At 43.6% G+C, this 23,202-nt stretch overlaps 2 protein-coding genes across 4 annotated transcripts; one reads left to right on the top strand and one right to left on the bottom strand.

The window, feature by feature from the left end:
• Positions 1 to 105: 105 nt before the first annotated feature.
• Positions 106 to 5,897, bottom strand: ERI2 (ERI1 exoribonuclease family member 2). Of its 2 annotated transcripts, none has more exons than XM_082064455.1 (8): positions 5,746 to 5,897; positions 5,464 to 5,603; positions 4,922 to 5,013; positions 4,280 to 4,436; positions 3,641 to 3,741; positions 2,906 to 2,987; positions 2,181 to 2,269; positions 106 to 1,970 (listed from the first exon to the last, which is right to left on the bottom strand). In XM_082064455.1, the coding sequence occupies exons 1-8, from the start codon at positions 5,766 to 5,768 to the stop codon at positions 627 to 629; spliced, it is 2,028 nt and encodes a 675-aa protein (XP_081920581.1). In that variant the 5' UTR covers positions 5,769 to 5,897; the 3' UTR covers positions 106 to 626. The 2 variants fall into 2 exon arrangements, with proteins under 2 accessions (XP_081920581.1, XP_081920580.1); XM_082064454.1 differs by having other exon boundaries at positions 4,922 to 5,049; positions 5,746 to 5,896.
• A 4-nt stretch (positions 5,898 to 5,901) lies between these two features.
• Positions 5,902 to 23,127, top strand: REXO5 (RNA exonuclease 5). Of its 2 annotated transcripts, XM_082064450.1 has the most exons (20): positions 5,902 to 5,986; positions 6,172 to 6,288; positions 7,986 to 8,107; positions 9,001 to 9,127; positions 10,001 to 10,085; positions 11,418 to 11,567; positions 11,720 to 11,808; positions 12,605 to 12,720; positions 13,535 to 13,673; positions 14,191 to 14,285; positions 15,144 to 15,246; positions 15,846 to 15,982; positions 16,300 to 16,408; positions 16,744 to 16,854; positions 16,979 to 17,116; positions 17,648 to 17,740; positions 18,237 to 18,456; positions 18,966 to 19,159; positions 19,788 to 19,897; positions 21,290 to 23,127. In XM_082064450.1, exons 2-20 carry the CDS (start codon positions 6,175 to 6,177, stop codon positions 21,357 to 21,359), a joined length of 2,322 nt encoding a protein of 773 aa, XP_081920576.1. In that variant the 5' UTR covers positions 5,902 to 5,986; positions 6,172 to 6,174; the 3' UTR covers positions 21,360 to 23,127. The 2 variants fall into 2 exon arrangements, with proteins under 2 accessions (XP_081920576.1, XP_081920577.1); XM_082064451.1 differs by lacking the exons at positions 5,902 to 5,986; positions 6,172 to 6,288; positions 7,986 to 8,107; positions 9,001 to 9,127 and adding an exon at positions 10,525 to 10,727 and having other exon boundaries at positions 10,006 to 10,085; positions 21,290 to 21,865.
• The last annotated feature ends 75 nt before the right edge of the window (positions 23,128 to 23,202 follow it).

Here is a 23,202-nt window from a genome sequence, read left to right as displayed (position 1 = left end):
CTAATAGCTAATAGTAGTGCAGGCAGACTGATAGAAATGAAATGGGAAACTCATGTAGTCAAGAGTACAATAGCTGATGTGTGTTAAATAAAGTATTCGATGAAGTCTCCCCAGCATTTTATCTTTATTGTTATTTAACTTAAAGGATAAAAAAACCCAAGTAAGTTTAGGAGAACACTATTGCTTCAAGAATCACTTCTGAGAAATGTAACAACTTCTAAATAAATATTTAAAAGCTAGTTATAATCATTACATGTATATTTAGGAAAAAAAAGTATAAGTAAAGTCTCTATCATTAAAATGTTCTTTAAGAACTGGACTAGTAAAGAATTTAAAATACATGATAAAGCAGAAATTTAAGATATGTAGCAACAGTTGCTCATACTTTAATGCTGGCACTTTATAGTTTTACCTGTTCTCTCATATTTCATTAACAAGATACTTTCTGATATATCGATATTTTTCCATGCTTGAGCAATTCCCATTTCTATCTGTGTTAGCCAGTGTTGGGTTTGTCCCATTCTCAAACATATCTCTGACATAATCTGACTGTCCTGATAATATTAAGCGTGATCAACCTACTGAATTTAAGATTTGGATGAAAAGAAAAAAAACAATATCCATTTTCAAGTTCTCATAGAGGGTCTAAGACACAAATATGTTTTGTTGGAAGAATTCCCTGAACTGCTTGTGTAAGTTCCAGGAGAGGTCAAAGGGTCTGCGTTCAGGGTGAGATCACTAGATTTCTCTTTTAGAAGTGCATATTCCCACTTGAAGTATCCACAACCTTTCTTACCATCTTCATGCTTGCCAACAGGACAACAAAAAAATCCTTTCCCATGGTTTGGACCATTGTTTGACACATACAGTTTTTTAGCTCTTCGGCCGCAGTCACACAGAGGGGGAGTCGGTTTTCCATTTTTCACAGCTCTTACAGACTGATCCAAATTGACTGTGGAGTTCAGAATGGCTGGAGACGCTTTGGGCAAATTTGAACTTCTTAAAGGTAAGGAATGATCAAAAGATGCAGTTTTCTCTTGGTATATAGCAAAAGACTGTTTTTTTGCTGGTGGGAACATTTTTGGACTAGTTGGCTTTCTTTTAGGACCCTCTGAATGCATAGAATAATTTCCAGTTAGTGCTGATTGTGCTGAAATAGCATTTACTTTTGCAGATGGTAACTTAAAAGTGGAAAAATCTGAAGTCTGTCTTTGTGCTGTTCCTGCATTATAGATAGTAGTATCAGGACTTTTGTAAATGATAGTTTTTGGAGGTTCCACAGGTACTACAGTTTTTTCCAAACTTTGATGATCTGAACTCATTACAGCTGATTGTTCTGAAATAATTTTCTCTTCAAGCACAGGTAAAATATCTGTACTTGAGTTATTGTTGAATTGAACACAATCTGAATGTTGTTCATATTGAGATTCTGGTATCAAAGCAACATCTTCCCAGTCAGTCAGCAGAGCCAAGCAATCAGAACTGGTGCTGATGTCCTCGTGGGAGATGTTAACGGAGGAGATGGTTGTGGAGACGAGCACCAGGCCTGGTCCCTGTGCTGGGGGGCTGCATCTGGCCGTGCTCAGCGCCTGCCCCCTGCCCAGCCCTCGCCGAGTGCCTGTCAGTACAGCACGGCCAGCCCGCCCTGCCTGCACCAGGGGAGCGCAAAATCTGCTGGGAGATGCTCTTGAAGAGCTTTGGGCTTGAGCGTGTAACTCGGTCCTTGAGCTGCTGCTGGGCACAGCGTGGATGTGGGCAGAGGAATCTGCGTGAGTGCTCTGTGGTTCTTCCGGTTGTATATCAGAATTTGCCTCAGTTCCAGCAATACCATTGTTGTTTTTCTCAGCCAGAGAGTTTGTTTCACAAGCTCCATCTCTAGATGTTTCCGGTCTGCTGTTACTTCCCAGTGGAGTCTTGTCAGCAAAGTTTATAGCCAGTGTTCTGGAAAATAAATTATTTTTCGGATGTGCCTAGGGAGCCAATAAACAAAAGGAGATTTGAGAAAGTGAATACCCAGAAGTTTTAGGAATCAGTGCACAAAATTAATAAGTGTATCAGCCTAGGACTGTTCTGTTCAATTCACAGTCAAGACGCTCATTTTATTATTTGAACAGCTCACCTTTCACCTGTATTGCAGGTTACAAAGCAGCTAGAAAGGAAGATACAAAATAGCTACTAACCTTATCCAAAGATTTAGTAACCTTCAGCACACATCCATCACAAATCAGCCTCCAAGCAAGACAGGCAGTATTCCGAGAATCATCCAGCCCTTCAAAAGTATGGTTATATTATGCCTTCTTTTTAAACTACTACTGGAGATAGTTCTTACTAGAGGAAAAATGTCATCTGAGCAAGCCTTACGTAAGTGACAGGGATTGATGGAACTCTGACACATAGTTACCTAGTTCACAAAAGGGAAGTAATAAATTCCCTGTGCTGAAATACCTGAAGGACAAATCCATAGAGCTGAATATATTTCCACAATTTTTAAAACCCTTGCTCTGTTTTATTAATCATGTAAAAAAATCATATTGTGCTGATATTCTTTTACGCTAATATGCTGTCCGGAGCTATAAATCACTTTTCCTTATTGTTCCTCCGCTTTTGCGCCCTAGCAATTCAGAGATTGATCCTGTTGAACACACACTCAATAGCACTAGGAGAGATTTCAGAAATAAAGCATGAGGCTAGAAATGACAGACTCTGGTCTTTAAAGCATCTAGCCTTTCTTCTTTAGATGTTTTTGTTGGACAGAATATTGTATAACCTGGAAACAACAGTTACTATTTAGAGTGATCACTAGCTATTTCTAGCTGCTTTGGTTAAGCTAACTAAAGGTAAACAGTAGCTATTTAGCTTTATAAATATATATATATTAAAATTAGGACCATTATATCATACTTACCAGAATGTTCCCGTCCTGCAAAAGCTATCCCTAAATCCTGCAAAGCGCCACTTAGCCCTTTAGGCTTCCTGTTATAGAAGGTCTAAGGAATAGAATGCAGCTGTTTAGCATAAAGCATTTCGAAACGTTTTCATAGTGAAGTAAAAACCATTTCAGAACTATGACCTTATGAATAATACATCTCACATGGCAATTGTGCAAGTCAAGTATCTTCAGTTTACAGTTGGGATAAATAAGCATAAGACCTTAATGGACTTAGCCTGTAACAAATTAGAATGGCAAGAACCATGAATCCCTTCTCTTAGTCTTAAACTAATCCTTTCTGTCTTAGCTCTGGAGTCATTCAGTTACACTTTATGGCTTACATTGATTAAGGCCTTAACAGGGCAGCTCAGCGTGTCAGGACAGGCAGACTCCTGCAAAGTTCCCTTCACTACACAGGGAAAGGCACACGGAGGTGCTGTTAGCCCCCAACTTAGAACTGTCTTGCAGTGTGGACTATGTAATAAAATACATAGTTCATCGTTAATTTATCGAACAATAACACCAGGTTGTTTTCTTAGCCTTAAGATTTCTAATAAAATTCACACAGTTCAGTGATAACAACATGAAAAGAAAACAAGTGGGTTTCTCTAGTCACCGGAACATACAATATTGGCTTGTAACCTCACATACAGTTAGCTTTTGAGATGATAATATGGGTATAAATGTTTCACAGTTTATTGATCTTCTCACCCTGTATGTTGCTTTAAGATCAATCCAGGAATTTAAAATGTCAGGTTTTCGCAGCTGCTTCCTTTTACACTCATACTGCAAACACACACCCAAGTCCCAGTCTGCACAGAAAAACAACCAACACAAATAATCCATCACTAAAGAACTGGCCTAAAATCTACATAAAAGGACATAGTATCCACATAGGAGTAGTTGTGTGCTGCTGGGCAGGAAGCACAGGCTAACAGGCTTCATTAGCACCAGCTAATGAAGTCTTTGTACATGAAAAGCACATGAGGGTTGCAGAAATGGCACATCAGGAAAAGTGAATGCCCCCTGTTAGTAAAGAATGACTTCATGATGGGTAAAGATCTCAAAGACGTCATTAAATCTTTTAGACACACTAAGAATGGTGACACTGTTCACTGCATGTAAAGCAGAAAAATAGAATGTTGGTCCCTGGAGGCAAAGATGTAGTGAACACATCAGGATTCAATGGATTTAATATTTTCAGTCTTATCACAACATTGCACATCCTCAATACATACTAACAGGATTTTTACTCCCTAGAAGTAACGGTGCAATCTCACTAGCACCACCAAGTGTTCATTTTTTTGTGTGTATTATTCCACAGAAAAAGGAAATTAGAATTTTATTTACCTGTCCAAGTAACAAAGGTACATAGTTTTGCTTCTGAAGTAGAATGACTTGGAATATCTGAACTGAATATAATTTTCTTCTCCCTCTGTATCTTTTGAATCCATTTCCAAAACTGCGACAAACAAATATTTAGAGGGACAGCTTCATCAACCTGGTACTTGAGGAAAGTACAAGAAGTTTGTATGTGTTAGTAGGCACTGAAATACACTTGTTTTTCTTCAGCCCTTTAAAAGCATGTTTAAAATGATAGTAAACAGCAATTCTACTGGTCTACTGGTACGCCTGTATTGGTATGCATTCTCACCCTCTACAACTATCTGAAAGGTGGTTGTAGCGAGGTGGATTTTGGTCTCCTCTCACAAGTAACAAGTGATAGGACAAGAGGAAACAGCCTCAGGTTGCACCAGGGGAGGTTCAGATTGGATATTAGTAAATGTGTATTCACAGAAGGGGCTGTCAGGCATTGGAACAGGCTGCCCAGGGCAGTGGTGGAGTCACCATCCCTGGGGGGTTTAACAGACGTGTAGATGAGGCTCTTAGGGACATGGTTTAGTGCCAGAGCTTGGTTATGGCTGGACTCGATCTTAAGGGTCTTTTCCAACCGAAATGGTTCTATGAAAATAATACTAAATAACAACACACCTGTGTTATGCCGGTTAATTCTTTACAAAAATCAGAAAGAACAGGATGCTCCTGGGGCTGGACATAGGTGTGGAATTCAGCTTCGATCTCCCCTGTTGCAGTGTTTAACAGAACCGCTGGGAATTCAACTGCGACAAGAACAGAACGAGGAAAACAAAACCCGCAGTGCCAGCGAGGTCAGAGCTCCCCACGGAAGTGATTCCATTTGCTTTAAACCGGGGTTGGAATGTCCCGCGTTGGAACACGGGGGAACGGAGACACAGCAGCCCAAGCTCAGACGCGCCCTCCGCACCGCCGGGCGGCGCCGCCCCTGCCCTGTCCCCACTCACTGATCTCGGGCACGCGCCGCTCCGCGCGCCGCCCCTGCCCTGTCCCCACTCACTGATCTCGGGCACGCGCCGCTCCGCGCGCCGCCCCTGCCCTGTCCCCACTCACTGATCTCGGGCACGCGCCGCTCCGCGCGCCGCCCCTCCCCTGTCCCCACTCACTGATCTCGGGCACGCGCCGCTCCGCGCGCCGCCCCTCCCCTGTCCCCCACTCACTGATCTCGGGCGCGCGCCGCTCCGCGCGCCGCCAGCACGTGGCCTCGAAGTCCAGGACGACCAGGTACCCGAAGCGCTGCCCCGGGGCCGCCCCCGCGCTGCTCCGCGCCCGCGAGCTGCTCCGCGCCAGCCCCAGCTCCCTGCGGCACAGCGGCGCCTCAGCACCGGCCCCCGCGCTGAGGGGCCGCCCTCCCCTTGCCCCTTCGCGTCCCCCCCTCCCCCCCCAAGGCCTCGACCTCCCGGGCACCGCCACCGCCCTCAGTGGGAGGGCTCCCCCCGCACCTGGCCAGGCGCTTGGTGGCCATTTCCGCCCTCAGCCCCGGGCGGGCGGGCAGCGACCACCACCCCGGAGCAGCCTGGGCTCCGCGGCGGCCATTTCAAACCTCCCGCCGGCGGCAGCGGCGCCGCCCTCATCCGCGCGCTCGGCGGATCGACTGCTCTGGCCTTGCCAGCAGGCAGGCGCAGGTAGCCGCGTACCGAGGCGGTGTGCTCGTCGGTGGCTGGAGAGCCCGGTGGGGCTGAGGTGGGATCCTCATCGGGGGGAACGGGGGAGGAGGGAGCGGCCGGGGATCGGCCCCACGGCGTCAGGGCTGCGGGGGATCCCCCCTCCCGGTACTGCCCGGGGGACCTGCGGCGTGGGGCGGGCGCTGGGCCTGGCCCGGCGGACAGGGGCTGACTGGCGGCATCGCCCGCGGTGCTTCCGTCCAGGCCATGGCGGAGCCGGTTCGCCTCAACGGGTGCAAGCGGCCGGCCGGGGACGGGGAGGACGCGGGGACACGACGGGCGGCTCGGAAGAGAAGGAAGGCGGACGGCGGCGGCCCCCAGGTGAGCAGAGGGCCCGCCCGGGGCGGTGAGGGCCCGCCCGGGGCGGTGAGGGCCCGCCCGGGGCCGTGAGGGCCCGCCCGGGGCCGTGAGGGATCGCCCGGGGCCGTGAGGGATCGCCCGGGGCTGTGGGTGTTTCACAGCCACTTTGCTGTGGGTGGGTTTGTTTCATCACGCGTTGGGATGCTGGAAGGTCAGCAAACCCGGGTTTTACTGGCAGTGCAGCCCGGGGGCTGGCTAAAGATAACACCTACAGATAGTGGGTTGGTGTCTGCTGCAGGAAGCACGGCAGTGAACCCATTGTGAGTGTTAGGCGTTTCTTTGAAGGAATTTTGTTACAAGATAAATATCCTCTCCAATATAATTTTTTCCTAAACCGAGTAGATCTTGAAAGGAGCATTGTGTCTGCTCAGCACATTCACAGCTGAAGGATGCAAATGCACCCACAGATTCAGCCCACGGTGACACCTCACTCACCCAGGTTACCGTTTAGCACCCAGTACCGACAGGAGTCGTGTCTGACCTGTGAGGTTGGTTTTGTTGGTCTTGATCAGACACTGACATTCCTGTGGCTGCCAGGTCACCTTTGCTTGGTGAAATAAAACTCCTGCTGTTTGGTTTGGGCTTTTTTGCAGAGCTCTAATTAGGCTGTATTGAAAATGACAGTGTTGTTACTTATTTGTCCAACTTAGCATGGAAGATGAAGGAGTAGCAATTACACTGCCCTGTGTTATTACTACCAGATGATTCTTAACCACTTGAACCTCAAAGGTTGTCACCTCTGTTTAGCTTTCTTACCAATGACAAATGGCTTTAAAAGCGCACCAGCTCAGTCCCACATGTGCGGGCTCTGTCAGAATTAATGAGCATGAGGCTTGTTGGTGTGGTGAGGAAAACACAACTTCTGGTAGTGGTTTATCCTGTAGGATTTGATATTCTGTAGCATTCTATGGTCTTTTTTCTTTTCCCCTCTATGCTGTGATGTCTTTTCATCACATAAAAGAAGAGTATCTTTAAAATGTTTACAGCTCAAAGGAGCTCTGTTGGAAGAGGCAATAATGGTAAGTGAAGGTCTCCAAAATCAGGCATTTACTTGCATATTAGCTTTTAGGAGAATTTGTGCATTTAGGCTTAGAGAACTGTTATGTTGAACTCTATGGTACAGTCTTTGCTCCATCTCATCTACTCGATGCTTCCTGCAGTTTCCTTGGATTTTACTGAAACATTTTTTTTTCCTGTAGGGGTCAGCAAAGCGGTCTGCCAAAACAGATCACATAAAGTAAATGAATTAAATGGGTTTCAATAAGACATTATACAAAGTGAATACATATTATAACACTTGTATAAATGCCTATGGCTCTACAGCAACAAGGGAGTGAGTGAGTTGAAAAAGGAGATCAGAATCTTGTGTTTGCAAATTAAATAACCTTAAGTCTCCTTACTACACACAGCTACTTACATTAATCTTTATTAAATAAATCTTTGAAGTTCGAGTACCTGAAATATTGATAGTAAATTTAATATTAAAGAATGATCTGAAAGGAAACTTTTGCCCATAATGAGTGGAAGAGTTATTTTAAATGTAGCTGATTGTACCCTAATAGTAAAGAGTTTCATTTTACCATATAATTTACTTTGCTTTCCGTGAGCTTATGTGATTACATAAAACCTTTCTTGACTAGCCATTCCCCTTTTCACAGGAAAAGTCATCTCGCTTGTCAGCAGCTTTATTTGGTGAGGACTGCGAAATCAGCCATGACCAGCTGTATGAGCTGCTGAAGTACGCAGCCTTGGGGAAGTGCCACAACGCAACACAGCCCAGGTATAACACCCGTGGTCGCAGTCAACCCTGCCTGTGTCCTCACGTGCTGTGAAAAAGTTCCTAAAGGCATATTGGCCATGCTGGTTTTGGAATCCTTGCAATGCAGCCACCATAATGACATTATGGTATTATGGAGATACATTTGTTAGACTTGGCCAGAGATCAGAATTCTTCTTTGGACAAAGATTCTTCCATTTCGTAGTTTTGTTTCATGTGGTTATCAAAAACAAAACAAGTTCGTGGAACAGAATAAGCTTCATGCACTGAGAAACGAAATGCGGTGTTAAAAACATTAACACAACACAAAAATACAGACAGGTTTTATATCAGATATCATTGAAACAGTGTTCTAGAGTGTTTTGGGAAAAAAGTTTTAATCACTTTGCCCTTTTTCAGGGCAGCTCTAAGCAATGGAAGGGGAAGGTTGAGGAGGGTGTATAACCTCAGATGGCAAAAATACGGTGAAATGTAATGAAACTTGAAATGAAACTCAAGGCAAGAATGATCCCACTTCAGATTTTAAGTAGCAAATAGAAAATTTTATGAAACTTTTTTTTGATGCATTAATTCACTGCACTGCATCACTACAGCTGAAGTTACTCATGTGTATTCACATTCTGATGCATATAAATGAGGAATAAATGTCTTGAAATGGCACCGCAGCAGAATTCTGCTATAATTCATTCTTTGTCTGTCTCCTACACGATGTTGCTTCCAGGAATATGTGGCAGTTTGAGATAAGCTATAAAGCCTCTTCTCATTGAAGTAATTTGGCACTTTGCCATACACTGACTTAAAAGCTGGGCTGGTTCCAAGTTTGTTTCTAACAGTGCTTGATAATTGTTTTGCTTTGATTTTTTTGTTTTTTAATTTTATATTTTTTTTAACTGCAGCTGGTGCCGTATTTATCACCAAAGCCACCTGGCTGGGGTCGTGGTTGTTGTTCTGCATGAAATGAGCCAACTCCATTTCTACAAATTCTATTTGCAGTTCAAACACCTCAGAAAAGTGTTCCAGCATGTAAGTCCCCATACTGTGTTGCCGTCTTCTAAACTCCTTCCAGTCGTGAAACCATGGCCCAGGGATTAACCTCTGCAGTGATATTATTGCCTGTTCCAGTAGGAAGTGGCTGTCTTTGACTCTCAACACAAGCTGATGGGAGGATCTAATTGTAGCCTTTGTCAGCTCAGAACAAATGCCAAGGCTTTGATATTAGAAACAGGTTTTCAAGATGTGTGTCTTTGAAGCCTTACCAGGTGAAACGTGTATTGATGTTCTAGTCCTCTGACTGTTACGCTTCCCGCATCATCGGGATGCCAATGAGATTAAAAATATCTTGGTTAATTTGGAATTTACTCCGAGTGAGGAGACTCTTAATAGAGATGTACTATTCCCACTGATTGAAAAATTTCACTTTTACTATTTGCACTCTATGTCAAATCTCTCTCATTCCCCAAAAGATTATTAAAATAATTATTTTAATTTTCTGAGTTACAAGCAACATTTTTGAAAGATGAAAGAAAGAGGCACCTCAATTCAGACTTCTAGAGAATTCTCCCTGAACTGCAGTAAATGCAAATCACAACTTAACTGGCAAGTCAGGAACTTGCTTTAGTTTCTGTCAGAGAAAGTCTTGAGATTTCCCTTCTTGATCAGATCGGGGAAGGCAAATCTCTCCCTTAGTACAAAGAATTCTATATCGTCTGTTGTTAAAACAGGTTTGGTTTGTGTTGTGGTTTGGTTTTTTTCTTCCTTGGGAAGACACCAGACATATTTCCACTGCTTCTTTATCCATCCTCTCTAAATTGGGCTGGATTTGGGATCAAGAAACATCTCTTTTGCTTGATTTTTCTGCTCCCGTTTCAAAGTCTCTAACACGTCTCTTTTTTTCAGAGATTCACATTAACACCTTCTGCCAACTTCCTAGCCAGCCTGTATGGAGAAGGAGCAAACCTGGAGCCTCACAACACTGCACAAGGTATCTTGCTTGGTTTTGAATAATCTCTTTCAACCACAGTGATTCGCTTTCAACAGTGATTTATGACTTTGCATCCTGTGCAATCCCAGCATGTTGCTGTGGTAAAATGTTTACAAAGGAAAACATACAATGGTTTAAACCACAAGACTAGTTACCCTGACTAGTTCAGTAGCCCTGTCTTGGGCTTATTGTCACAAGTGAATGCAAAAAGCAGAGAGAAAGTTTTTAACATGTTTAATCCAAAATTCTGATGCTTTGTTACACGTTTTGTGGGTATTTTATTCTAAGATGTATCTAAGAAAAGATACAGACATACAAATTAGATTCAAGCTAAGTAGTTACTCATTTCTTCTTGGTTTTCTTTGTTATACTGAGCAGCAAATCAAGGTAAAGAACAGGTGTGTTGACAACGGATTTCCTATTTTTATACTCTCCGTAGAGGTGACTGTAATCCAACAGGCTTGTACAAAACCTGCCAGAGACTACAATGCAAACTTCACTGAAATTGTTAGAACTGTAACAAAGGATCTTGAATTCAAGTCCTAAATGGGAGAATGAGCAGCTGTTACTCTCAGTGTATTGACAAGTCCTCTGCCATCCTGACTGTGAACCTGCTGCACAGTCACAGGTCTGAGATGTCAGGTATATTTTTCTTTTCAGTGCAATCTGCAGAGAATCATTTACAGGATAATTTAACTTTATACAGCTGTGGATTCTGGTGTCAGTTCAGTGCTTGCTTCTTTGTGAGCCACACTTAAAACATATTTTCTCCTTATAGTGCTTACAGGAAAGAACTCCACAGAGAAGATAGAAAAGATAACTTATTTTACAGCTTACACAAAGTGACAGGTGATTATACTGTCATGCTTGCAAGGCAAGATTGTTCTCTTTCTGAAAGGAACGTGAGACAGGCTTGTGATATGACTTGCTCTGAATCAGGAAGTGTCAGTAGCTGAACTGGGAGTAAGATTCAAGTATCCTGAATTTCAAGTATATTTTTAATATATACAGTATATACATTAGTGTATAGACAATTATGTATATATTATATATATGAAGTATAGATACATGTACACATGGTAAATGAGCTATGAACTGCAGAGAGATAGATAAACTGAAGAGAGAGATGTATATATAAAAATAAACTGGAGGTGGATGGACAGATAGATATACAGACAGCTGTCAATCCATCCTTCTGTCTGTCCAGTTTATTGTTCCAGGTAATGTTTTCCTTTGAAATGCTGTAGCCTCTTAGTGTGTGTACTAATGCAGAAAACTGACTGCAGGCAGGGAGCGCTATCTGAGCTTGACAGGTGCTTCTGTGTTTTACAGGTTTGACTTCCCCTAGCAGTGACTGTATTCCTAAAAGCTCAGATTTGCAATGTGATCCCATCATTCGGAAGTACGGAGAAAAAAAACAAGGCCTTACTAGCTATACTCTAACTTTAGAAGAGCAGAAAAAAAATGACTATCCCATAAAAGGTCAGTTTTTGAGGGCTTTGGTTGCTTTGTTGTGTTGGTTGGGTGTTTTTATTAATTGTGACACTTAGTGATAAGTTTGGTCATATAAGATAGATGGTGAGTTTTAGAAGAGAGAGGTCGGTTCCTTATTCACAGGTATCTTTTCATTCTAGGCTCCCCTAGATGTAAGGGCTTTGTACATACAGAGTGTGATCAGCAGAGGACGGACAGCAGCCCCCTCTTTGGTCTGGATTGTGAAATGGTAAAAAAATAAATGTGTGTGGCCTTACAAAATATAGTCAAGTGAGCCAAGCACCCTGTTTGCTAAACCACTTCTGGTATATTAACATCTGCTGCCAGTCCCTTCATTGATGGTTCCAAGGCTAAATGCAGCCACGGGAAGGACTCAGGAAGTGGTTCTGGTGACAAATATTCTCTTGAGCAGCAGAGAGCCCAGTTCTGCGTTGGCTGTTGGAGCAGCAGCTGGATCTGCCAGGCCCATCAGCAATGCTGCAGTAACCCCTGAGAATGCTGGGGAATTCCTCCTCACAGCCCTCCCCAAGGTTTGGGAGAGGAACAGTACTTCCCTGTCACACATCCTTAGCCATGGCAGATCTTTGGATAGCGTGCTGTGGTGAAAATTCCTCCTTTAGTGCAGTTTTGCTACTTTGCAGAGATCCCTATTTGGCATCAGCATTGAGTAACTAGTGATACAACCTGAGCTCTGCTTTTAAATTGTACATCATCTCCGGTGAAGATGCTCTCAGTGACAGCTCTGCAGTGCGGAGCACAGACCGATTCTGTGAAATCAGCACTTTGTAATGGTTTTCTTTGTATTATGCTTGTCTTTGTCTGTGTGTTTGCTGTGCTTATGGTGGCCGTTTAACAATTAAAATGAAGCATGCTGCAGTATGAAACAACTACCTATGAGTGGTAGATCTCTAAGTTGAGTAGCTCCTTAGTAGTGATGCTGGCTTCAGCCAAATCAGAGGTTAGCTCAGGTTTTTGAGTGGCAGCATCGTGCTGATTCAGCAACTGCCTCTGCTTCTTCCGGACAGTGCCTGACTGCAAAAGGGAATGAAGTCACCCGTGTCTCTTTGGTGGATGCACAGGGTCGATGCCTCTTGAATGAACTAGTCAAACCTGAAAGCACAGTAGTGAACTACCGCACCAGGTGACTTGCACATGAGTTTCCTATCTCTTCATCTTTAAGAACTGCAACCCTTTCAAATTAAGCCTGCGACACGGGATCTTTCATAAGGCTTTGGTGTGCACAGATACCTACTGCATTTCACTCAGTGTTAAGGATCCAGTTCTTGCTGTGTGATTAGAATAACCAACATTACGTATACACTCTCTGCTACCTAGTGCCTGTGTGGCTACGATGTGGAAGCATTACCGTTCTGCAGCGTTCTAGGAAAAGTCCTGTGACAAATTGATGATAGTCAGGCCAAGTTACTCTTTACACTGCTGGCTACAAAATAAGATGGAGGATAAGAGTACAGGATTGCAGTCTGCGTCGCTGCTCCATAGCTAAGTTTGTTTATCCGTAAAAAATGAATAAAGCAGCTTGTCAGCTTGTACACACCTCCAGGGCTGGGCTCAGTATTGTGACAAAACCAGGCAAAACTCAAGCCTTATCTTCTCCCAAAACTTTGCCTGGCTTTGTCCAGGAGGTTCCAGTCCCATTAGGTTGCTCGGATGCTTCCACCATCAGCCTTGCAGTATTTCCTTACCTGTGCTATCTGATGCTAAGCACTGGATCACGTAAGGTATACTTGAGAGAGATGGACTTTTGAAACAGATGTGGTAGCACTCATAGCAGTTTAATATATCTGCAGTATATCCTCTTTATGTTGGAACAGAAAGCAGTAAATGGCATTCTGTCATTAGTTACACTGAGTTCATATATTACATGCCCTGCTTGTAATATTCTCCAGTAGGCGCTGTTGCTAATGTGTTGTTTTTTCCTCATTCGACTTTTGAAGATTCTCAGGAATCATGAAGAAAATGCTTCTTCCAGTGAAAACAAAACTGTCAGACATCCAAACCAGACTGAAACAAATGCTTCCCCATGATGCGGTACTGGTGGGTCATTCTCTAAATTCTGATCTTCAGGCTTTGGAAGTGAGTATGCTTTTAAGAGTATTTGATATTAACTTCAGACCTGAAAAATCTAAACAGTTCCTCTTTTTATTAGTGAACACTTTGCTTTTTATTATCAATAGCTTTATGTCTGTAAGAATTTAAAAGAGACTTTCCTTATGTCTCTAAAACTTGCAAAGGGCTCTTCAGAGCCCCAAAGGAAGGGAGGAGTCTGCCCAGACATCGATGTACCTCTCTGCTTCAGCCAGATAGCTCTGTTGTGGGAAGAACTGAAATCCTTCCTTTATTTAATTTAACCAATCTAAAATGCTCAAATAATAATTAATCTTTCTAACCCAATCTAGATATTCCCAATAGAGTTTTAGAGAGTTGGGCTTGTTTCATTATTCCTATTTGCTCTTCTTGTTGAGGACTAGTTACCTACCAGTAGGAAACTGGCAACTGAAATGAAAAGGCAGAGGCACAGGTAACAGTGGATTACTGCCCAATTCTGTATGACTGTTCTTAAATAAAACTGCTCATGTTTTCTCTCCTCCAGATGATCCACCCCAGTGTTATTGATACTTCATTGCTTTTTGCCAGAAATGAAGGTCGAAGATTTAAGTTAAAATTTCTAGCCAAAGCTGTTTTAGGGTAAGATTATTACTGTGTTGTCGTTGGAAATATTAGAAACTGTCATGGTGGGTCACAGGGTCTTGCTCTTCCACCAGTAGCATTATAGTTATTATTTTTTTTCACCAAAATTCAAAGGAAAGGAGCAGGCTGTGCAAATAGTAAAGAAGAATTTAGTGCCTGCTTGGAACATCAGGTAGCATAATAACCTGGCTTGTCTTTGAGCAAGAAGGGACGCTGTGACCCAACCAGATTTGCATCTTTGCAAGAGTAGCTTTTCTGCAGGGCCGCCCCAGTACCAGTGTATTCAGTTGCAGAGCAACAAAGACACTGGCTCACACAAATGAGATCTGTTGCACTTAGGGGCCTGTTCCCCTGTTTCCCCTGTTGCACTTAGGGGAAAGAAAGGCTAAGGTATGAAAGTGTCATTTACTGACTTCAGTTGCGTTCCTCAGTGCATTAGCTACCACTGCATAGTATGTCTTAGTGATACAGTTCTCACCATTCACACAGTGAATATTAATACTCTGCAATGCCAAACTTCACTGAGTTGGAGGTTGCTTCCCTGTCTGTGCTGACAGTGAGTTGGGTCATTGGTCAAGGAAGAAGTAAAATTAAAAATAGTCATGCATCAGAGTACCAAGTGTTAGCACTGCTTCTGTTAAACCCAGTGAACTGTGTTTTGCTCAACATTGCAAAAACATTTCTTGCAGTAACTTTTGGGAATATTTCACAAGAATGCTGCTGCACAGAACTGAAATCCCTTTTGGAAAGGGGAAAGCTATTTTGCCCGAAAAGGATCCTGTTTAGAAAAGACAGGATGTTGGTCAGTGTGGAAAAACAGATAACCTGCCTGTACACCTAATTTTGATGCCCTAGGAAGGAGATTCAGTGTGAACAGAAGCTTGGGCATGATCCTGCAGAAGATGCTAGAGCTGCATTGGAATTGGCTCAGTTCTTTATTGAGCAAGGACCAGCAAAGGTAGCTATATCTAATGAAGATTTCTGTCCTTAATTGCAGAATGTACAAGTTGTTGTGCTTATGAAGGAAAAAAAAAATTCCTGCCCATCCTCTTGTTGATTTAAAAGAGAAAATGGAGCTGTGATAGAGGCCTCAATTTTGACAGCTTGTTACTTTCAGCATATAACCAGGTATCTTAATAACCTGAGCATTACCAGGGCTTCAGCACTCAGACACTGACATGAATCAGCATTGCTGATGATCTTGAGGGGCACTGGGTAAAGGATTGAGACACTTCAGCCTACAGGAATGCCTGTCATTTTTCCAGACAAAAGAAGTGAGACACCTTGTATGTTGCGGTAGTGATTCAGCTGGTTTTATGAGTCTCTTGCTTCTGTCATTGATTTCTGAGAGAACTTTTTTGGAGATGATTGCTGGTTGATGCTGTGAGTTCTGCATGCTTGAAAATGACAACAGAAAATAATAAGGCGAGAAATGAATGCCTGTGTTTCTTCACTGCTGTGGAGTGTGCCGGGGTGACTCAGAGAAAGCACATGCTTTTCAGTTAGCTACAATTAGCTGAGATGAAAGCCAACTACTAATCTTCTTCCTTCCCCAAGGTAGCAGAACTAAACTTGGAGATGCTTCTGACAGCTGAAAAACTGGCTGAGGTCTCACAGAACAAAGCTGCATTACAGCCACAAGGATGTAGGGTCCAGAAACAGCTGAAGGAGCCTCCACATTTATCCAAACCATGGTAATAAGATTCTCAAAGATGCGTGTGTTTTCTTCAGTTGAATCCTCAGTAAAATTGAAGAAGTATGTTGTGTTTTTTAGACGCTATCAGGATCTTCAGAGAGAGACACAAATGTCGCATAGCACTGAAAAACTTGCAGAAGTTGTGTCTTAGATTTCACAAAGCATTTTCTAGGCTTCTTTTGATGTTGAGGACAAGAATATCCCTTCAAATTTCTTTAACGAACTTTGTCATTTTTCTCTGACAAGCATTTCTTGAAAGGTTTTTAATTCACCATATTGATAAGTACTGTGACTCACAGCTTTCTTCTCTGGTAGTTTTTTAGACTGCTTGCAAGTGACTGGCCAAAAACCCCTCCTTTTGGGCGGACAGGAACTAGACTCTTCTGGCCTGTGTCAGAGTAACCTGAGCACTTCAAACAAACAGGTGAATGGACTTAGAGTGGGTTGGTCTAAGCAAGCATCAAAGTAGTTCAAAGTTATTGTTCTGGGGGTGGGTAGATGAGTCCTATTTTAAAAAGCTGACTGACAGTACTGTTAGCGTTAATACCAGGTTACCTAAATCCATTTTAACATTGCAGAATTAAGCTTTGATCCTCTATATCCTCTCCTGACTCACTAAAGAAGAATTTTCGCCTGAGGGCTTCCTTGGACAACAATGAAAATTAAAGTTGGGAATTTAGTTCAATAGCTTTGTTTCTGATCCTTTGCCGTACGATTGTCTTGTACCTCTTTGAGCCTTGTACACTCTTTTCCCTACAGATTCTTCAGAGAGCCTTAGAAGATGTTCCCCTGTCCACATTCAGTATCATTCAGTTTAGTTTGGGTCCAGAGTACATTGCATCTCACCTTCTTGCTGGACTTTGTGAAAAGGTACTGTTTTTTTGAGAATAATCTTCATTGCCAAGCTTGGAAAAAGATGTTATTTATCTGGAGGCAACAAGCAGCTTAGTTCTTTTGCTTTGTGAAGTTCCTTCTCTAATCTGTGTTCCTACAGGTGAGAAGCAAGCTCACTGACATGCTGACAATTTACGCAGGTCCTTTTGAAGAAAGCTTTTGCCTGAAGTCTGTGAAAAAAGAATTCGGGAGGTGTGGACCAATCCAATCTCTCACAGTGGTGACGGAAACATTCCAGGTGAGGAGCACACAAAGCATTAAGCTTGCTGACAGGCATGGAAGGCTCGAGCAATCTCTTAGAAAGATGTGAAATAGAACCACTGAAATACTAGTTATTCTGGTTTTTGGCTGCTGTTTGTTTTGGTTTTTTTCTGATGGTTTAGTTGTCAGCTACAACAATTCAAGGTATCTAAAAGCTGCTCCACACAATTACAAGGATAAACCCGGCTCATGTGGCTTAACTCTGCTGTTCAAGCTAGACGACTATTACGCGTTGGAGAAGCTGAGGTGCTTTTTGTTCCTCTTGAGAGAACTGATATGCTGAGGCCTTTAATGGCCAAAAAAAAAAGAAAAAAAAGTTCTTATTAATTCATGAGCTAATTGAAGGTTGTTTTTAACAGCTATGGTATACAGTGTTACATATATTACCCGCAAATGCTTTTATGTTATATTTTTTAAAGTAAACGCAGCTTTAGTGAGACCTGACTTTTAAAAAGGGATGGCTAATGTGTATTACTGTTAAGGCTGAAGTATCTTATTCTCTTTCAAGCCCTATGTCTGTATCCGGTATGAAGTGCTGGAAGGTGCCCAGCTTGCTGTGGAAAGCCTAAATGGAACTGAGGTAGCAGGATCCTGCATTAAGGTAAATGATGCAAATAGCAGAAGCCCTAGTTATGTTGAGCTCAGGAACAGCATCCGATGTGTCTCTTTTAACATCTGCTGACAGCGCAGTGTCTGGCAAATGCTGGCTGGTTGTGCTGTTGCCTTCTCCCTGTCCCTGGACAATTCAGGGGCACTGGCAGAAAGGAAACAGACCCCTCTTTTCCTTTCTGCCTGTCAGCAGAAGGGGGTTAGAAAGTATTCTGACCTCCACCTTCAGCTTTAAAAGGAAGAGCCAAGTAACAGGGTGCTAAAATGCCATAAATATGGGATTCTTTATTTTATAGTGTTTCTGCATTACAATCTCTCTTTCTTTTTCATGGCTAATTAAGTTAGCCTTCATTAGTCATATTTTTTTCAAGTGAGGGAAAATAGCTTGTCAACTTTTGGTAATGGGAGAAAAGAATTTAAAAGGGAAGCTCAGAACACAGAGCTGCTTGGACTGATGTGCTGTGTTTGCTCTGCTGAATCCACCCCAGGTCCAGAGACCGGTCACTGCAGCCATGCTGGACTGTGATGTGTTGATAAAGGAACTAGAACTGGATGTAGAAAACGAAGGTGTGATTTATGTGGCGGGTCTAAAGAAGTCATTAACAGAGACAGACTTGCAAGAAGAATTCAGCCAGTTGAAAGACCTGGAAACACTGTTCCTGCCAAAGGATCTCCAGAGTGGAAAGCACAGGAACTGCTGTTTCCTCAGTAAGTAGCTTCACATAGAGCCTGCTTATTTCCTTCAAATAAGCTCATTCAGCAGCCCTTGGAACTTTGCACAGGCACACCAAGAGCTACTGAAACTCATGCATGCTCAAAGGGGTGGTATTTAAAATACTACAGTGGAGGCATGTATTGTTTGGAGGAGCATTTTACAGCTAAATATTTAAAATTTTAAAAAGACTGCTTAAAAAAAAAAAAAATCTTTACTTTGAAAAGTTCCAGGGTAGGTCATTGGCTCCAGTAACCCACTGGTAGAGTTGGCTACTGTGCAGCCTCACACAGACAAGTCATCGCCTCTGAAAAGGTGAGAACTGGATGGGTGCTCTTGCAGTTAACTGGCATTTCTATAGAGTGATGGTTACCTGTAGCAAAATGATCTGCTTGCTCCAGTGATTTCAGTTTCTCATCTCATCTTCAGCCCTGCCCTAGAGGTGACAAGGACCAGGGCAGCAACATCACTGCCAAAGCACATTCCCCTTCTCTTTGTGTTTCAGAATTCCAGAAATCACAAAGTGCTGCAGATGCCCTTGAAGTTTTAAATGGATGGACCATGAAGGGCAGCAAACTAAGAAGTAGGAACGCTCTTGCTTCAGGTCACCTCTGGAGATGGATTTGGCAAATGAATCACAGCAAGAGGAAGGAAGGAGGAAACATCTTATATGAGAAAATGCAGCAACTCTCTGCCTGTGTGAGTTTAAGGCTATGCTGATGGTTGTTGCAGTTAGTGAGGAGGTTCTGCCCTGGAAACCAGGAGTGGTAACTATGAGCAGACTTGGGTCAGAGCTGTGTGTAACAGAAGGGTCTCCTTGTGCTGGAGCAGAGAGGCTGACAAGGATCAGTTCCACAAGGCAGTTTGGAGAGGTAATACCATGTGAGATGAGATAACACAATGCTTGCAGATACTGTATAACTTCAAAAAAAAACCCCACAGCATAGCTGCTCGCGGCAGCGAGCGGAGCTGGACAGGAACTGAAGCCCACCGCATGGGAGCAGACAGGGCAGGGTAGAGGTGTAGCAAATGGTACAGGAGTCAGAGGGAGAAGGGAATAGTTGTGGAGCCCTACAGGAAAGAACAGATCTAGTTCCAGCTCTCACTGTCACGGGTGGAAGCTGCAGCGCCATTTGAGATAAGCTTGTGGTTCTCCCTGCTGCTGAGCCACCGCAGTCCCGCCGTCTGTAACAGAATCACCGCTGTCCTCACCCCTTCCGTCCCTGAGGCTGCCCAAGGGTCAATCTCACCCCACACCCTTTTAAGTGTGATTGCTACAGATCTGCTGGTGAAGTGGGGATTTTAATACTTATATTCTGTTATGCAGGAGGAGGATCTAAGGAAAAAGGTGAAGCAGTTGGACCACCACATCAAAAAGCTTTATAGAAGGCTGCAGAATAACACCCTGTGCATTGTTCTCTTTCCTGGAGTAAACAGGTAACTTGCCACCTATTTTGCAAAGAGCTAAGTAAAACACATAGCCAAATATTTTTTTCTTAAACTATTAAAAATTAAAACCCTACACAAGGAAGTGCTTTCATGTTGAGCCAATAAAACCTGAACAGTAAGTTCTGCCCATAAGCCATTCCTGATCCAGAACCAGCACAAGTGCTGAAACCATTGCTGTAGCTGATGGTCCAGATTAGCAAGGCTGAAGTACAATGTTGATTAATTATACGGGTATTCTGTTCTCTCCCTGTGTTGCTGTTCAGACAGTCAGATAAAGGGCACAGCTGCCCTTGGTTTTTGTTCGGCCTCCTTCAGAGGAGTCCTGCCCTGAAATAGAAGCAGGGAGCTCAGCAGCAGCTCTTCCGCCTGGCTGGGCAGCCAGGCCAGGTTCCCCTCTCCCTTCCAGAGCTTCCTGAGAAGAATCACAATGATGTATTATCTTCTGCACCAGTGTGCCTAGAAGGGAGATGTGTCCTAAGCCAAGAGTATATTTAGTGACAGTGACAAACCATTTCAGCAAGGTTGCATGCTAAGGGCTGTACTTAAAGTCATTTGCTCTAATTGTTCAGTTTATAATAACTCTTAAAAAGAAAAGGAAATTTTTTAGTTTGTGGGTTTTTAAAATAATCTGTCTTCTTAAATAAAGATCATTAAACTGTTTCCCCTGACACACCAAAGAATAATAGCAAATAAAATGAGACGGCAGCAATTCCTACCTTATTTTACAAGTACGGATTGCACGTAGCCATGTGTAAATGGTTTATTCCACGAGCCTGGTGTCAAATTCTGCCCCCGTTTAAGTCAGCCCTGGGGGAAACCTGGACCTCTGCAAGCAGTTCATAGTACATATCATCATATCATCCTTTTATAATCTGCTGCTTTCTTCTGGGCTATAACCGAGTCCATTTTTTTGTATTTCTGAGCAGTCATTTGCCTCTTCTCTGCACCACTGTATCACCTCAGTTACTTTGCACGCTCACCTGTCAGCCCCCCTGGAAAGGTTTGGGGAGAGCATGGCTGTGGAGTTACTGCCCATACCACGTGTCGTTTGCAGATTCAGGAGTTTGCACCCACAAGGAGCCCACAGAGCCTGGGCTGGAGTCCCGCAGGCTGCTGAGGGACCTGGGAGCTCCATCCCAGCCTTGGAAGAGGTTCTTGCCAAGCGGGGTTCCTGTGTTACCGTTTCCCAGAGGACTGGCACTCCAGAGGTGGCTTCTTGACAAAAAAGAATGCCAAATAATTGTTGGGTGGGAAAAAAAAATACAGCGGTTTTTGGTTTTTTGTTCTTATAATCCTGAGGGTTGCAGCTTCTTACTAACAACCCAACAAGCATCGAGGCTACCATGAGCAGAAATAACACACCTCTTGTTTATGTTGCAGCACACATGGATCAGAACCTGGCCTTGGGCTGATGGGAATAAAAGAAGATGGAGGGAGGCGTGCTTGTTAAACTGCCAAGTTTTTAAGCAAAGTTTTGTTAAGATATTTTTAATTACTTTAAAGACTGATGTCTTTGTAAAGATCTACTACCATAAAAACAATAGGCTTTCACTCTGTGTGTTTTACAAAGCCTAAAAATAAAAGCTATTCAAAACATCTTAAAAGCACAAAACCTTTTCCATTAACCCTTCGTGCTGTGCAGTTTTCCCTGGCAGGGGGTGAGGAGGCCCCGTGTTGGCCTGGCAGGTGTCCCGCAGCAGGCTGTCCCCACCAAAACCCTGCAGACCCCAGAGCAGCAGCTGAATGCAGGACCTGCGGCAGCTGCTCAGCAGTTCACAGTTCTTGGGAATTGTGTGGATTTCTGGAAACGTGCTGTGCCAGCTCCTGACGCGGAGTCGCTGCCTCCTTTCCAGGAAAGCAGCGTGCTTGGTCCATGGAACGGAGGAATTGGTGATTCATACTTCTTGGGCAATCTCCACCTTCTCCTCCCTCCATGACCACCCCACACACACAAAAAAAGAGACATCACAGTGTAGCTGTGGGAGGGACAAGGGCCATTTTAAGGAGACGATGCATTTGTGTGAACTTCACACATCATCACTTACAGCAGGAGCTGGGAGCCCAGAGTTGCAGTAGGATGAGGTGATCTGCAATCCGACAGCTTCATTCCTGTGCTTTGCTTGAGCATTTCTTGTTAATATCAGGAATTTCTAAGCACAAGGATGCCTAGGAGAGATTTTGGCACGTGGATGAAGAAAAAAAAAAGGAAATGTTTTTTCCAAGGTTTGACCATGACGGATTTCTTGATATGAATTAGAATATGCTGAGATAAAGTTGACAGTTATTCCAGAAATTACTGAATATAGCTGATAGAATATTTACACCCTCCTACTTTCCAACCCCGAGTTCACCGTGCTGGGCTCTTGAGCCAAGAGCAGCCTGCGAGCAGAAGCTGGGAGCTGCTGCATGGAGGAGCAGGCAAAAGAAAGACAAGGGAGGGAGAGGCAAACAGCACCGGCCCAGGGGCAGCGCTGGTTAGAAGGCAGCAGATGTCACGTCAGTGTCACTCATACCTACATTTACAGCCTCCAGAATTCCTGAAATGAAATATTTTAAGCAAGAGGAATGCAGCCTTTTTTTTTTCTTTCCCTTTTAAAAAAATAGTTTATCCACTCCAAGTGAGCCTTTGGCTGCAGCTACTGCAAATGCGATGAGCATCAATATCAGCGCTACGGCAAAACCTGAGAGGACTCGGTGCCCGTCCCCAGCGCCACCAGTCCCGGCGCTGAGCCCGGGGGGTCGGGCAGTGCCGCGAGGGGGCGAGGACGGACTGACCTCTGTGAACAGGCTGCTCACATCCAGTATCTCCTTGCGGTAAATGCACTGAAAATTTGAAAGGAGAAACAGCTGGTTTTCATTCTGTGCACTTAAAAATGATGCGGTCACCTCCCTGGAAGGACTGGGCAGGATTTAGTAAGCAGCCAGGATTCCCGCTTGAGAAACTCTGGGGATGACAAAATTAGCAAGAGTCCTATTTATAGGCATGAAAAAATAATTAATTTGTCCCCTTTTAATTGAAAATGTAAAAAAAGGACTTCGGCTTTAAATAAGACATTTTGTACAAAGCTTGAGCACAAGAAAGTGAACACCAACGTGTCATTATGTAAACACCACAAATGTTACTCATTTGTTCAGCAATGCAGAGCAGCGTAAACGTTCCCTTTCCAGTGGATCCGATTTCTGTAGCTGTTCCCGTCCCTCCGCTCAGACCTTACTGGAATACAGGAAACCCAGAGGCTTTGGAAGATGTACAAAGCTACAGCAGTCGGGATACATTGTGACTAAAGCAATTT

The sequence above is a fragment of the Streptopelia decaocto genome (assembly GCF_964273445.1).
Source record: "Streptopelia decaocto genome assembly, chromosome: 13".
Taxonomy (NCBI): domain Eukaryota; kingdom Metazoa; phylum Chordata; class Aves; order Columbiformes; family Columbidae; genus Streptopelia; species Streptopelia decaocto.
The sequence above is the reverse complement of the archived record's forward strand: the minus strand, read 5'-3'. Positions and strand labels throughout refer to the sequence as shown.

What these genes read in the sequence shown, in the direction of transcription:
- ERI2 (XM_082064454.1), bottom strand. Translation starts at nt 5,768, where the DNA reads ATGGCCACCAAGCGCCTGGCCAG. An exon ending in TACCTTTGTTACTTGGACAG is followed by an intron (nt 3,742 to 4,279) that starts GTAAATAAAATT and finishes TTTTCTGTGCAG; the next exon opens with ACTGGGACTTGGGTGTGTGT. An exon ending in ATCTTAAAGCAACATACAGG is followed by an intron (nt 2,988 to 3,640) that starts GTGAGAAGATCA and finishes TCTATTCCTTAG; the next exon opens with ACCTTCTATAACAGGAAGCC.
- REXO5 (XM_082064450.1), top strand. Translation starts at nt 6,175, where the DNA reads ATGGCGGAGCCGGTTCGCCTCAACGGGTGCAAGCGGCCGGCCGGGGAC. An exon ending in AAATGACTATCCCATAAAAG is followed by an intron (nt 11,568 to 11,719) that starts GTCAGTTTTTGA and finishes TTTTCATTCTAG; the next exon opens with GCTCCCCTAGATGTAAGGGC. An exon ending in TTGAGCAAGGACCAGCAAAG is followed by an intron (nt 15,247 to 15,845) that starts GTAGCTATATCT and finishes TCCTTCCCCAAG; the next exon opens with GTAGCAGAACTAAACTTGGA.